This window comes from Guillardia theta (assembly GCF_000315625.1).
Source record: "Guillardia theta CCMP2712 unplaced genomic scaffold GUITHscaffold_11, whole genome shotgun sequence".
NCBI lineage: Eukaryota > Cryptophyceae > Pyrenomonadales > Geminigeraceae > Guillardia > Guillardia theta.
The window spans coordinates 889649-904558 of record NW_005434663.1 but is presented as its reverse complement, the minus strand read 5'-3'; the positions used below and the strand labels follow the sequence as shown (position 1 = coordinate 904558).

The following is a 14910-nucleotide window of genomic DNA, read 5'->3' as shown; positions in this document are numbered from 1 at the left end:
GGTGACAATGTAGTAGGGTGGTCATTCATGCAGGAGGCGGAAGGATGCGCCGGGGGCAGAGAGGCGATCGGGACGGCGGTGGTGGAGAATGGAAGGAGATATTGAATGAAGGAGAAAGAAGAAAGAGAGAGAGGATGTCAAACTTTGCGCTGCTCAGAGAACTTGCCTCTGAAAGTCTGTGACTGGTTAGAAGCCCTGTAGCATATTTAGAAGAGCAGAATGGGTAGGGATGATAAGGAATTTCTGTTTCTCTCACTCTTCGTTCTCATAGTGTTACCTACAAACGATATGACCAAAATTGATGCGTACTGTTGTATCCGAACCATTGTTCATGCACATGTTCGGTCTTTTTTTTCAGTCAGGTGTCGCTGAATGAGATTTTGAATTCGTGCTCGTTGGTTGAATACACAAAGAGCGCAGTGACGTGAAGAGCAGAGTTTCATGTTGTTGTCTTTCTGCCTGTTTCCAATCCTTTGTTAGCTGATGCCTTTGAATCCGAGTGTCAGATTCACTTTTTTCGGTTCTGATGTGTTCATTTCTCTCCTCTGTCAGGACATTAAATGGTCGAACGTCAAAATCTGCTATCCAAGTCTCCGAATCCTTAGGTTGTCAGTCTTTGTCAAAGCTCTCGTGATTGAAAGTTTGGTTGCAGTTGTGAAGCACAACACGCTCATCCTTCATGTCAGAGATAGATGAGTCTCCGGAGCGTGTTGCAGACTACTTCGTGGTTGTGGGCCTAGATTCGGCCATTGTTAGTCTACAGGTTGCCCTCACGCATTACATGAGTACATATACTCATGTCAGCCTAACAGGATGATGAAAGTCACACTGAAGACCCAAACATATCATCGCCGAAAAGCGAGCTTTGTGAGGACTTGAACTCCCTGCTCGAGAAGAGGTGAGCCAGCATGACGTGTTTTGTTTGTGCTCACAAGTGCAATGAAAGGTTCAAAGCATCGATCATTGACAGGTTCCCACTGGAGGATCACACAGATACTATCTTCCCCCCACAAGTGGCCATGTTTGCTCTTCCAGAGGGACTGTCAGTGAAGATTTCGTGTCCATTGCCGACATTCTACATCGTTGTGTTCACTAGCAACGAAGGATCTCGGCTGTATGCTTCAGTCCTGACATTCCATGATGAATTGCCCAAGGATGCTCTGTACAAGATGTGCAAGAACCCTGAAAGTATCAAGAATGAGCTCTGGATCCCCAAGTGCGTTGATTAGACTGCATGCAATTTCGCTTTTATCTCAAATTTCTGCTTTGAAGGTGTATCTGCCTGATCTCGCATTGGCCGTTTTTCGATCTCCACAGAGAATTTTTGAAACAGGTTTGTGTAGTTTGTCCCACTGTTCTCATGAATTCGTCTTGACTCCTTTCGTTCCCAGTTGTACCGAGTCAGTTTGACTGCATCACGAATCCCGGTGGAGCGATACATCTCGAATCTCATCTATGAAGTCCCTCTTCCTCCACGGGGGAGATTTAAGGTGCAATATACTATCGCGGACAAGACCATGGATCTCATCCGCTCGCCTGCCAATGAGATTCCGATGGTGAGGAACGGCTTGCCCTTACCGCTCCTTTGAAAGTTCCGCTTGTCAGGCGAACGCTCCTCTTGATTTGTTGTTTGCACTTCTGGATAGACACAACATCGTACAGGTGAATGATCGCATCATGCGTATCAAGCTTTCATTACACATCAAGCCTTTCCCTGCTTGCTCGAATTTTGTTCCCTCCCAACATTCTCTATTTGGGTTGACGGACGGGCCTGGAAAGCTCGATTGACATTTTGCATGTTTTAGTTGTTCAGTCTACTGCTCTTGGAACAGAAATTGATCCTGTATTCCAAACATTCCTCGGTAAGAGTGGTGTGCGCGCCTTCTGACCGGCTTGACGATGCGTTAAGATTCTCACCAACGCTTCTGAGGCGTTGCTATCGCTCATCTTTCCGTTCCGATGGGAGCATGTCTACATTCCTGTCCTGCCCTTTCAGGTCAGCCAACGAATGAGCTCCAACATCAGAGTCTTGACTGCTTCTGACGCTCTTCTCCTGCAGCTCCTTGAGTTTGTGAACGCGCCGACCCCTTTCATCATGGGAGTGCATCCTGCTCCGCTCATGAACAAGCAAGAGGACTTCCTCCGGTCGGGAAATTCCCTCCCTTCCCCTCGCCTGCCTCTCTCACTCTCCTTCCTGCCCTCCTCGACTCTTGTTCTCCATGGCTCCTTCCTCTCCCGTCCTCGTGTGAAACTGTTGCAGCTCGTCATGCCCAGATGATGTCGTGGTGGTCAACCTGGACGAGAACTCTGTGCGGTCGACGAGGGGGATCCCTTCGCTTCCCTCAAAGCAGAGGAAGAAGTTGCTGGAGCAGCTGCATGTCAGTCCTCTTCCAGCCCTCACTCCTTCTCACTTGAGCTTGCAGCAAGTTGCAGGAGATTTCGATCCCAAGCTTGCAAAGAAGTGGACGGGAAGCATTGATTTGGCATTCGAGATGGCCCCGACGCCAGCTGAATCAGAAGCTGCACTGAAGGTAAATACAGAGAAGCTCTAGCGAAGAAGCAGGAGGAGGAATAGGAGGGAATGAGGCAGTAGAGTGAGAAGGTGAAGAGATTTCAGAGTGCAGGGTAGAGAGGATGAAGCAGGAGCGACGCTCTTGTTGATTTCTCTGGTACAGGAGAAGTCGCAAGCCAAGAAGATCGACACTTCTCAACTGCAATATTCATTCTTCCGCCTCCTCCTCTCCCTCCTCCACGGTTATCGTGAATTTCTAGTCCTTCCCACAGCTGGAGTCCCAGAGCCGAGCGAAATATTCAGGAAGGCGAAGTTCCTCGAGGTAAAGGAGGAGACTTTGTTCAGAAGGAAAGGGAAAGGGAGGGGGGGGGGGGGGGAGAACGAATGACTCGTTGAAAGCAAATATGCTGAGGAGGTGGAAAGCGAGAGGGAAAGAGGGATTACCTTAAAATTTTCCATCCTCACTTTGAGTTTCAGAGCGTTCCCAGGGAAACGAGAGGTTTCCTCTCCATGTTTCTAGACACGCAGATGTTTGCATCCTTCATAGAGCGAAGGATCTACAGCTCGGGCAGGAGCCATGACCACGTTCTCTTCGACGAGAGCATGGAAGCCAAGGCAAACCGGTAAGCTGCTCGTCTTCCGTTGCCCTTCTCCCCTTCTCCCATTCCCATCCCTTGTCTCTTTCTGCCTCCGTCCCCTCCCCTTGCCTCCGTCCTCTCCTCCTTACCCCCTCCTAACTCTCTGCCTATCCTCACCCCTTGCTCTCGTCCTATCTAACTGATTCCCTCCATCCGTGGTTGACTTCATCCTATCAGCTCTTCCCTCCGCCTCCACAAGCGCCCGACGCCCTTCCTCAGCGACAAGCGCCATTCCATCACACGCACTCACGTGGCCCTTTCCCCGAGCGACCAGGGTCTTATCCCCGGCCTCTCCTACTGCAGCAGCACCTTCCCCCGCCTCGACTCTTCTCTCTTCGGCACCCCGAGGGAGGTAAGACCTTCCTAGCTTGCCGTCACCAGGAGCTCACCAGCATTTCAGGTCCGTTCGCTTATCACCGGAGAAATTCTGCAGCATCACACAACAAGGAAGAGGACGCATCCTCCTCTGAACCGAGTCAACACTCTCACCTGCTTCACGCCCCCCTCAGCCCTCAAGGACAAGAGCGCCAAGGTCCTTGAACTGCCCCTTCCTCCACCACCCTCCTTCGTTCATCACCTCCTCTCCCTACTTCTCGTTCGCCTCCTCCTTAGCAACTTTACTGTCTTGATCTCGATCACATGCAGCTCACGGAGGTCGCTATGAGAGAGTCTATCTTCTCCACCTGGTTCCTCCTCCAAGTACTCTTCATGAGCGAATCGTCCAGCCTTGGAGGAAGCGGCTCAATCGAATCCTGCGACAGCCCAAAGGCAAAGTTCGCTGAGGCCCTTTCCGTCTTCGCAAAGATGAAGGAGGTAACTCTTCTCGTTCCTCCTCCCATTCACCTCCTCCGCCCTCCCTCTTCGCTAATGGAGGCCTCCTGCTCCCTCTCTCTCCCTCCCTCCCTCACCTCTCTCTTCAGGAGAAACTGGAGCCCAACGAGTCAGCCTTCAGGGCCCTCATGGAAGCCTCGGCACGTGCCGGATGCCCCGAACAGGCGATCAAGCTCCTAGACGAGATGCACGTGCTGGGCATGCGACCGGACGCGCTGGTTTACAGCAGCCTCATCAAGGCCGTCGCCAACTCGCAGGTCTGCGTGACCCCTGGATGCATGACGCCAATGCGGGAGAGCAGCGCGCTATGGGACACGAACCACTCCCTCCTGCCCAGCTCCCTTGAGTTCTCAGCGAGCAAGATGGAGGAGGAGGCGCACTCTGCTGGGATCTTCGGGCATGGGCAGAGCAGAAAGTCAGATCCTGCTATGCCCGTGATGAGGCTGGGGGAGGGGCTGGAGGTAGTGGAGGAAGGAAGCACCTATGCCACCAGCACGAGCCCTGAGTTTGGATGCGAAGAAGCAGAAGGATCGTCTGCCTTGTCCTCCATGTGCGAGGAGCTCAAGCCGGAGGGCGTCCAGCTTGAACTGCCGCAGGAGGAGGCGGAGCCGCGCCCGCCTAAGAGCTCGATGGAGAAGGAGCACAACCCGCTGATCCCTCTACCTGGAGGGCAGGAGACGCTCACGGAACACGTGGATACAGGTCAGAAGAAGAGCAGGAGGTGTGGAGGTATCCGATGTGACGTCGTAGCAGGGCTGAGGCAGCAGGAGACTGAGGGCTCGTCGATCCTTGCCAAAGTTGAAACCTCGCTCGTTGACGCAGCGGACCAGGCAGTGGCCGTCTCCTTGGAGCATACAGCTTCTCCTCCAGATCTCGTGAAAGGACAACAGAGGAGGAGGAGTAGTGGAGGAGAGCACGGGCTGCAGAAGGTCAGCGGGAATGAGATCGAGAAAAGGAGAAGAAGGAGCATCGGAGACGTTTGTGCGGATCAGAATGACTTCACGTCTCCCTTGTTCTTGAGGAGTCAAGATGTGGTCCCCAACATTGACATGAATCCTTCGATAGAGGACAGGCATGACGAGGGAGCAGGAGCAGGAGCTGGAGCAGGAGCAGGAGCAGGAGCAGGAGCAGGAGCAGGAGAAGCAGCAGAGTGGTCCAATCACGGGGGGATGACGAGCGAGGAGATGAGGCGAACGCCTCCTCCCAGTCGGCCTCCTCCTCTTCCTCCCCGGCGAATCGAACTTGATGGATCCATCAAGAAATTTCATCCTTCAAAGACGGAGGCTCCTCTCCCGCAGAGCAAGCTACTAGCTGTGGAGGACAATGAGTCGGATGCTGTGCGAGGGATGAAGATAAGGGAAGGCGAGGAGCGAGTAAAAAGCGATAGGAAGGCGACCGAAGAGGCACGACAGGACGTGAACCCTCCGACGCAAGCTGAGGGCGGGCAAGAGCAGGAAAAGCGAAAGAACAAGCATGGCTCTCCCCGCAAGGCGCCGCCGCTGCTCTTGCATGACTGCGTGAGCAAGAGGGCGGAGCTGCAGACTGTGGCAATCGAGGTGTGGGACAAATGCCCATCGTGCAGCTCCACAGTGGAGGAGGCAGAGATCAGGAGTGGATGGAACATGGACGACCAGGACTACACCATCAGCTGTGCTTACTGCAACAAGAGGTTTGTGGCGAGGATGAAAATTTTCGCTTCGTCCTCCAGCTCCTCGTCCCCTTCCTCCACTTCGGCCATCTACTGCGAGAGCTTGTCCCCCATCGTGGTGCAAAAGGAACTTTTCTCGCTGTTCCGGCATTTCGAGGAGGACGAAAGGATGCAGGAAGGCTGCAGCGGGGGGATCTGCGAGTACGTGAAGTTGAAGCATCCCACCATCTACTGGAACCTCGTCTGGCACTTCACATACTGCAAGGTAAGCGAGGAGGAGGAACAGGGGGGCGCGGGGGGGGTTGCGGGAGAAGGGTGCAACAGGGAGGAGGGAGTAAAGGAACAGAGAGTGTGGTGAGGGGAGAGGAGAGGGAGTGTACGGGAAGAGGAGGAGGAGAGGTCAAGAGGAGAGGGAGGGTTTCAGGGCAGAGGAAGGGGAAGGTGGAGGAGGTGCTGACGTGAAATTGCTGTAGCTGCCTTGCGCGATGCTGGACCATGACAAACACACTTGCTCGATCCGTCCTAGCCCGAAGAGTGCGGACAGCTCTAGGGTCAAGGTCAAGTGAGAGGAGGAGGAGGAGGAGGAGGAGATGAGCCGTTGCTATGACTCCACTTGTAATTTAGTTCTTCACATTTTTATTCTTTACTTGTTAAGAGAGATTGTCTACCAACAAGCCCTCGGCCTCCTCTCCCTCCTCTCCCTCTCCCTGCTCTACCCCTCCCCATCCCTCCTCTCCCCCCTCTCCGCGCTCCACCCGCACCTACTCCACCCGCACCCCCTAGGCCTGCCCCCCTTCCTGCTCCTCGTCCTGATCCCTCTTCGCGAACGCGCTCGAACAGGTGAGAAGAAGCTGCTGTGGCCATGGCAAGCTGCGCAAGGTCTCCCTCCTCATCCGGCATATCCCAATCCGGCTCGTCGCTCACAACCTGCGGGTCCTGCGAATCCTCGAGGGAGGCGAAGAAGCCTCGCCCCCCTTCCTCCTGCGGCGAGGCCTCGGCGAGGAAGCTCAGGATGTTGGGATCCTCCGCCATGAACGCCTCGTCGATGTCGCCAGGCAAGCAGCTGTTGCTCAGCTCCAGGAGCTCTTCCCCGTGGAACAGAGGAGGGCGCCCGAAGTTGGGGTCGAAATGGAGGAAGGAGGCGGCGATGGAGGGGGCAACGGGGCCCTGGTCGAGGTTCAGCCAATTCTCCTGCACGGGAGCCGGAGGACAAGGAGTCTGCTGGACCTCCGTGAAGGAGCTCCGCGGTTCTCTCAGGGCCTCCACTTCCCGCCTGGCGAGCAGGGCACTTTCCGCCTTCCTGTTGAGCAGGGACCAGCGAGCCTCGTCCTCCCCTAGAAGAAGTTGAGAGGTGAACTCCTTCACCGCCTTCAGAGAGTCTGCCTTCTCTTCGTTATCGTAATCGTCATCGTCATCGTCCTGTTTCTCCTCCTGCTCCACTTCAACTTGCTTCTCGTCTGCCTTGCTCTTCCCTTGTGTCGCCACTTCATCTTTTGGTTGCTGCTGCTCATCGCCCATCTCATCTTCCGCCTTCACCTCCTTGCCCTTGTCTGGCTCCGCCTTCTGATCTTGGCCATCATCTGCCTCTTCTTCATGCTTCTGGTGACTGACCGGGCGAGTGGGTGCTCCAGAGACATCTGAGGACGCGAATTTTTCATTGAAACTCGCAAGCTCCTCCACTGTATGCGCCCCCAGTATGCTGGACATCTGCTGAAGGTGCAACTGGTTTGAAACCTCGCTTTCCTCTTGCTCACTTGCCGCCTCGTCTGTGGACGACGAAAAGTCTTTCGATCCATCGCTGGTCGACAGCTCGAACTGCTGCTGTTGCTCTCCTGCCGACTTTTCATCGCGCGTCCCGTCTCCCTCATCACAACCCTTCCCCTGCTTCTCTTGATTGTTCGACCCACGTCTCACATCAGCCGCTCCCTCCCACACTAACTCAACGTCCGCAACCTCTTCCAAGCTCAACCGCCTGCTCCACTTGCTCCAGGTCTTACCCTTGCATCGCAACCTGATACTTCCCGCCTGCGCTCGCTGACCGCTGACACGAAACTTCTCAATGCGGAGGAGAGAGGAAGAAATCCTGTGGTGGGGCTGCACGTGCAGCAGTCCCTTCTTCCCGTCCACCTGATACTCGACGTGACTCACGGACGTGGCATAGGCAATGTGAATCTTCATCACTTCATCCTCTGCCATCCCATCCTTGTCCCCGCCCATCTCTTTGCTATCACGGCCAGAGAGAACAAGACTTGTGCTCTCATACAGCAGCGGAACAATCACGAAGGAGTGAAGGTGCAGCGCGAACATGGTGCTTTTCGAAGAGAAGAAGATCGAAAGAACAATTATCATCATCATAGACGACAAGCAGCCCACCAACACCGACCAATTGAACCCATCCATGCAGCTCCTCCTCTTCATCTGCAAGCTTGCAAGCCCTGTGCAGTAAGGTATGATGGACGACAGAGCCACAAGAACTCCCGAGGCCCCGGGGAGGTTTCGAAGCAGCACTGGCATGAAAATGGCGTCCAGCATCGAAACCTTCCAGATAAAGTCTACTATCCCATTCCACAGCATGGCGCTTCTTTCGTCTGCATCTCGACTGCCAGTCCTGCTCTTCTTCAGAAACATCATTGCAACTAGGAAGCTGATTCCGGAAATCGGGCCGGAGATTCTCCAGAAGACGAGAAGGATGAAGAGGAGGAGGTGATAGACAAAGCTGCTCCTTCCCTCAACTCCGCCACCAACGCACGAGATCCCTTGATGTAGCAACCCAGACGAGATCGACACGCAATGCCTCTCCCTCAGCAGCAGCACAGAAACAATACATGTGACAACAACAACATACAATATACAGATCATCTGGTTCAGACTCTTGTAGCGCCGGACTACGTCCCAGAGGAAAGCAGCAAGGAAGGACTGCAGGAGGCAGATATGAAAGAAGATGAGGAACATGCCAAGTTGCCACTGAACGAGTTCGAGGTCAAAGCGGGCCTTAGTGACAGCCGCCACCTGCACCCATCTCTTCATGAAAACGTCGTGAGCGGCTTGAGGCACGATCGATTCGGAGTGTTGGAGCCCAAGGATGATGCAGGTTCCTATCAGAGACTTTGTCATTCCTCTGCCATCATCCAGCGCTTTCAGTCCCTGAGGGAGCCAATGCGCTGGTGCTCGGGATGCTTGTCGGCATTCGACACTGCCATCGCCCGATATCTCCTGGCCAAGTCTGGTCGAGGATGTCGTAATGTTGGGTCTTTTCCTGGGCATCCGATCTGGAATGGATGAAAGCCTAGTTCAAGAACGAGAAGGAGGGGAAGTCGAAGTACACCAGAGATTTCATGACGGAATTATCATCTGAAATGCTATGGTGTGAAGGAGTGACAAGGCAACAGTTTGTGAGAGTTGACAAGCTGGTTCAGGGAGCCGCTGCAAGCTAATCGTCGGGCCAAGAGAGGAAGTTTCAGGAAGGCGATGGGACGGTCAGAAAGGAGGATGGGGAGGGGAAGGCGCGCAAAACGCTTGCCGCCGCCATACTAAACATGAAGGGCGTCGAGACAATGGAATGTAGGGGTGGGGCAGGGGCAGGGGCAGGGGTCCGACCAGGGGGTGTGAGGGTCCTTTTTCATGGTGAAACGGACGGGTGGTGATCTATGAAACAATAAGTGACCCCCTGATACAAATCAAGGGTATGGGGTGGGTAGGGTGGGTATACATCGTCCTACCACCCCCCGTATACGTCACAAACTTCAAAATCTATGGAACCACCCCCTCCTTTACCACACCCTCGCACTGTACCCACCCCATCGGTTGACCCTGGAGCCCGGCCAACCTTTGATATGACCCCTTGCTTCCCATGCTTCACTCTTTTTTTGTGAACCCCCTTACCCACCCCCGGCCCCCGGTAACTCTCAGGACCCTACCGGGGGCGAGCAATCTTTGAGGACCCCACCCCCCTCAAGTTGTCATCCTATAAGAGGCCTGGCTCGGCCACCTAACCACCCGTAGCCTAGTATGACATGAGCCTTCACCCAGGCCGGGGGTGGGGGTGGGGTAGGGTCACCTGGTGCACTTGACCTTCCGAGTTCACCGGCGTCACGGCCGCGGTGGCACCGTCTGCCTTGGGAGGGGCCCGGCCGCCGGGCCCGGCCGCCGCGGCCGGGGGCCTAGCATCGGAGGCCCGGGCAGTAGGAACCAGGACTCCGGCGGGAGGACCGATGGCCTGGACCGTGGGACTTCAAGGGCGCCGGGCCCGCCGCGGCCGCCCGGCCGTGACTGCCCGGCCAGAGGGCCGCCGGGCCCGGGCATTCCGAACCGGGTTCAGGCCCCCTGCCACCGTCTGACTCCGGCAGTGACGGACTGAGCTGAGGCCCTGAGCCCGGCCTTTTTTGAAAAGTAGTTACTCAGCAAATTGTAGTATACGCCCTCGTACTGATTTTTTAACTTAAACTTTGCCAAATTGAGTAAAGCACTCTGTACGACCAAAGTGCGGTAGTTGAGTTATTAAAATCGGTATGGTTCGTGGTTCTCGCTGTCTTTTCCCTTCTCGCCGTTTGGCCTGTGCGACAGTGTCAGGGTCAAGCCTCCTCGACTCTCCTGATTGTCCTCGTACTGATTTTTAACTTAACTTTGAGTAAAGTGTGTTCGAGAGTGGAGGAATTATGAAGGGTCTGGGTGTACCGGTACCTGCGACTAGAAGAAAGAATGATACTGGGGGGTACCAGTGTTGCAGCGGGTAGTTTTAGGTGTGGGCGGGTGGAGGTAAACGGGACTACCGGTCCAGTTGTGGTAAAAGCAGGGGTCATGAAGGACCCTTCCTTTGTATGTTCCAAAGTTGGGTTGAGGGTCATCACCCCCCCTTGAACGTACCCCATGAATTCCCCAAGTTCCTTGTAGAAATTTCTATTGGGGGGTGGGGGTCAATACCCGAAGAGGGCGTAGGGTGGTAAAGGTACCCCTCTGTATAGGGAGAAGGATTGAAGGTGGGTACTGAATCAGAGGTAAGGTGGGTAATGGCGATGAGGGGTAATAGTTGAAATGGGTGGGGTCTCTTTCACATTGTAGGGGTGTAGGTGGTACAAGCAGTCGAAACGAGAGAGACTTGGCTGATTCAAGTATGCAAGGGTAGGGTTCATAAGATGTCTATGAGGGGTATGTGAGAAGACTGTACCGGTCATCCGTAGAAGCAAGGGGTGTATGTGCATTTGGGTGGGTACTTTGCGGTATGATTGCTCCGTGTGGTACAGGACCGGTAACTTTGGTCCCAACTGAGGGGTGGGGTAAAGATGTAGACAGGGGTGGGGGGTGGATGAGTTGAGTTTGGAGTGGAGGCGGGAGCACCATGGTGGACTGAGGAGATACAAGGGAGGGCGAGAAACATGGCGGGGGAGGACGAGGAGGGGGAAGGCAGCAGGGGACGGATCAAGAAGGATCAAGAAGGGGAATGTGCAGATGGAGAGAGTAGAGGGGTTTAGGTTAGAAGTGGAAGAGCAGACGTGACGCGACCTGTTAGGACTAGTTAGGTGAATATGAAAGGAATAACAAGCAGCAAGGTCCGAGCGAGGATCATGGATAGATTCGGCTCTTCAAACTAATGATTGTGCCAATAGTTAGTATGCTGAAAATGATACTCTGAGCATTCACCTGTCTGCAACAGCTTTGCAAGTAGTAGATCCCGTTTGATTGATAGTAGTAAAGTAGACGGATAGGAGGCTGTCAGGTATCAACGGGACCAGGATATGGCCATAATCGAATGGTTCAGGAATACATAATTGAAGCGTGATCTAAGCAAGTTCCCTGGTACAAGAATCATCGTCTGATGTAGAAATATTGAAGTTTGCGTCCTTGTAGAAGGTCTAATCCTATCAGTGAGGGGTGTCCTAGAAAGGATGCAGAAGCCTAGATGTTGCATCTCGAGTCTCGGGGTCCTTTCGGAAGGGAGACTGAAATTCAACGAGATGGTCACCTCTGACTTTCCTGCTCGCAGGCTACTGGAACAGCTTTCCTTCTCCTGCATTATTTTGCAAGATGGTACGTTGAAGGTGGTGAAAGCAACCTTCTATTTGAGCTTCTCAGTGGTGCATGAGAATGAGGATGTGATAGATCGATTGCTCTGGTTCTCTTAGCTTCAAGGATGACTTCAGCTGATTGACTGAGGAGAGTTCTGTCCAACTGAACAGCGAAAGAATTCAGTCGGACGTGAGCAGACTTGAGAATGAAGACAGAATGCCCGGAGTCTAAGATTTTGGAAGGCCAACTGAGACGCTCCTGGCGTCGTTACAGAGTAGCAGCAGTGCAAGCGAGCGTTCTCAGCAAATGCTTGCTAAACTGCTGCATTTTTGCTGCAGGCCACGCGTTCATTTTGTCAAATCCTTGCAGGATTCGTACGCTGATGAAGGGGGGAAGGTCAAGATCAGATTTTGGTGCTCTTTCTCTCTCGACCTCTGCTCTCTATCGACGTAGTTTGCGATTACACTGCAGGCGATCACCACTAGTCGCCTCTGCGGCTCCTCCGGGAAGCGCAGAGAAGGGAACTGAAGAACAATCTGACAATGCCAAGAGGTCAGAACACGAATACCAAGGGCAGGGGCATGAGACAAGAGACAATCCGTTGAACAAAGACATGTTCAAAGATTTTTTCAAGCAGAATTCTTTCGTCTCAAGGTGGATGGAAGATGAGATCCAGGAGCTCGAATCTTCCATAGGATACGATGTTCCTGGGCAAGGGCAGATAGTTGAGTACGATCCAGCCTTCTTGTCGAAGCTGGGATGGATGATCAACTTGCGGGGAACAGTCTTCAGCATCCCCTTCATCTACTGGCAGTTCCTGTGGCTCCTTGTTGTCGCCGGATTGTACGCCTGGGCTGCTGGTCCAATGCCGGCTGTGATCGACGCCATGGGGATCCAGGGAATTTCATGCTCGACAGGTGGACCGAGGCTGAAGCTTCCAATCCTGAAGCCACAGACGTTTGCTCTATCACTTGTTGGAGGACTGCTGGGGTTCTTGCTCTCGCTTTTCAATGCCAACGGGCTAGACAGATGGTGGAAGACGAGAGATTGCCTGGGGATCGTGATCGGTCGCTCAGTCGACATCTCCATGATGATCTCCATCTACATCAAAGGGTGGGACGCAGAGTCTGAGCGAGTGGCTGCCTGGTACCGAGCTCAGCTCATCCGCTGGTGCAACCTGGCGCACATCTTGATCTACCGCCAGGCGAACAACCAGGACGACCTCACGGAACTGATCGAGGATACCAACTACAACCCACCGCGACAGTGGCTGACGAGGGAGGAGCTGGTTCTATTCGAACCCTCCAAGGCACAAGAATCCTCTCCGGTCCGAGTGTCCGACTCTCTGACGCGGAGAAGGAAATTTTTCTCTCAGCAGCTTGCTGCGCGTCCTCGGACGAAAATCCGTCAGGACCTCAAGTCGTTCGACCCTCCGCTGGTCAGTCGCTATGTCGTCGTGTACTACTGGATGGACGAGTTGATCTCGAAAGCCGCACGCGAGGGTTTGATCGACAGCGCGAGGCCGGAGGCTCTCTGGAAGTTGCAGGTCAGGTGGTGACGAGAATGTTGTTGAGAATGATGATTGTCCCAGGATAACATCACTAAGATGAGGGGAGCGGCGGCAGATGTAATGCAAGCATTCTTGGTTTTCTTGGTTGGTGACCTGTTCATCAGGTTTTCATGTACTTGTACTGCAAAATCCCGTACATCTGTAAGTTCAATCCAACCTTCAGCTCCTTTCGCACTTCGGTGTCAAGAACCTGTCTGACGACAGCTTTGCTTCACAGACGTCCATTTGATGACGGTGCTCGTCAAAGTTTATCTGCTTGTCATCGCAGCGGTTGGGGGATCAGCTCTCAAGGTTGCCTGGTGCGTAGAGAGCAGACGACCACACGTCGTCGCTAACCGGACCCTTTTAGGATGGCGTCGCGCCCGATCGACTTTATGCTAGCGATGCTGATGATCTTTTTCATCAACTTGACGTATGAGGTGAGGAGCCTGACTGTCGTTGCCCAGCCGCTGAGCTTCTCTTTCAGGGGCTTCTTCACATTCACATCCGAGTGTGGAACCCCCTCGGCTTCGATCGCAACGACTTCCCGCAGAGGCGATACCTCGACTTCGTGTGGACGGCCACCCACCAGTTTTTGCTGCCTATGAAGAGACTCCTCCCGACCTTTATGGTAGCTTTTTCTCCTCTATCACTTATTTCTTCATGATCCTGATCTTTCCTCGCCCTCCCCGTCCCTTTCTCTCTCGCTCCATCTCCTCCTCGTTCATATCCTCCATATTTCTCGACCTCCTACTCCTCCCCGTCTCCAACCTGGCGCCCCCCTGCAGTCTGACTGCTCGTCGCAGATCCCCAATGCTGGAGTTTTTGCGAAGCCCAAGGGTCTGACGAGGATGCCGCTGCCCAACATGGCGCATCCTCCTCCGAGCAATCCCCAGCACGCCCCCAACCCACCTGAAGCTCAGCCGGAGCATGCTGCGGAGCCCCACTTTTCGTCCTCGAGGGTCAAGGATCCTTCAGCGCAGCCAGCGGGTAGGACAGGACAGGGTTACTCGGGTTGGGTAGCGGAGGAGGGAGGTGCCAGGCAAGATGCTCCGATGCCCCCAGCACAGGTTGAGCAGGTGGAGAGGGGCAGGCCGAAGGCACAGGGACAGAGCGAGAGGGAGACAGACATGCTGCAGCAAGCACGAGACGTCAAGAAGAATCCCGAGGTGCAGAAGCGTTCTCATCCTCTCACTCTCTTTGATCCCTCCTGACAATCTTGGATTGCTCTTGCTCCTCCCCTCTTTCCTGCGCTCCTCCCTTCTTCCACTTCCCTTGCTCCTCGCTCTTGCCTTTCCCGGTGACTCTTTCTTCTTCTCTTTCCCCTCCTCCCACTCATCTTCTTGTTGCAAATTCGTTTTCCACCCTTCTGATTTCGTGTCCTCTTAACATCTGCCTTAGGTATCGGGTAGCGTTTTGCGAGAAACTTCTCAACTGGGTCCGCCGAAGGACGTAGACAAAATTCCTGGTGCCTTTGAAGATAAGAGCTAAGGACTGGGAAACGAGGAGGGAAGGGGTTGAAGGGAGCCAGCGGGAGCAGGAGGAAAGAGCAGCGGCAAGTACGTTTCAACTGCAATTATTTTTTGTCAGATGTAAAAAGAGAATCAATCTTCGTCTTGTCTCTCCTCCGCCTGCCTCTCCTCCCCCTCAAGCTTCGGGCCATGAGCATGCGATGGGTCTTGGTGATCTTCATGGCTCTGCTTGTGGCCCCTGCTCTCTCTCATCCTTG

General features: G+C 54.0%; 3 protein-coding genes across 3 annotated transcripts; 2 read left to right on the top strand and 1 right to left on the bottom strand.

Annotated features, from left to right (window-relative positions):
* Nucleotides 1-679: 679 nt before the first annotated feature.
* GUITHDRAFT_134523 (hypothetical protein) lies at nucleotides 680-5898 on the top strand (the record flags this gene model as incomplete). Its single annotated transcript, XM_005838555.1, has 17 exons — nucleotides 680-763; nucleotides 813-898; nucleotides 971-1216; nucleotides 1273-1333; nucleotides 1392-1556; nucleotides 1606-1662; nucleotides 1833-1862; nucleotides 1997-2145; nucleotides 2261-2378; nucleotides 2424-2531; nucleotides 2676-2834; nucleotides 2990-3135; nucleotides 3328-3502; nucleotides 3551-3682; nucleotides 3796-3963; nucleotides 4071-5830; nucleotides 5895-5898. 17 exons carry the CDS (start codon nucleotides 680-682, stop codon nucleotides 5896-5898), a joined length of 3648 nt encoding a protein of 1215 aa, XP_005838612.1.
* Nucleotides 5899-6408: 510 nt separating this feature from the next.
* On the bottom strand, nucleotides 6409-8893 carry GUITHDRAFT_134522 (hypothetical protein; the record flags this gene model as incomplete). Its single annotated transcript, XM_005838554.1, has 2 exons — nucleotides 6409-6480; nucleotides 6557-8893. 2 exons carry the CDS (start codon nucleotides 8891-8893, stop codon nucleotides 6409-6411), a joined length of 2409 nt encoding a protein of 802 aa, XP_005838611.1.
* Nucleotides 8894-11580: 2687 nt separating this feature from the next.
* On the top strand, nucleotides 11581-14672 carry GUITHDRAFT_134521 (hypothetical protein; the record flags this gene model as incomplete). Its single annotated transcript, XM_005838553.1, has 10 exons — nucleotides 11581-11653; nucleotides 11971-12028; nucleotides 12104-13178; nucleotides 13224-13259; nucleotides 13307-13343; nucleotides 13471-13501; nucleotides 13552-13621; nucleotides 13669-13812; nucleotides 13988-14350; nucleotides 14583-14672. 10 exons carry the CDS (start codon nucleotides 11581-11583, stop codon nucleotides 14670-14672), a joined length of 1977 nt encoding a protein of 658 aa, XP_005838610.1.
* Nucleotides 14673-14910: the final 238 nt, after the last annotated feature.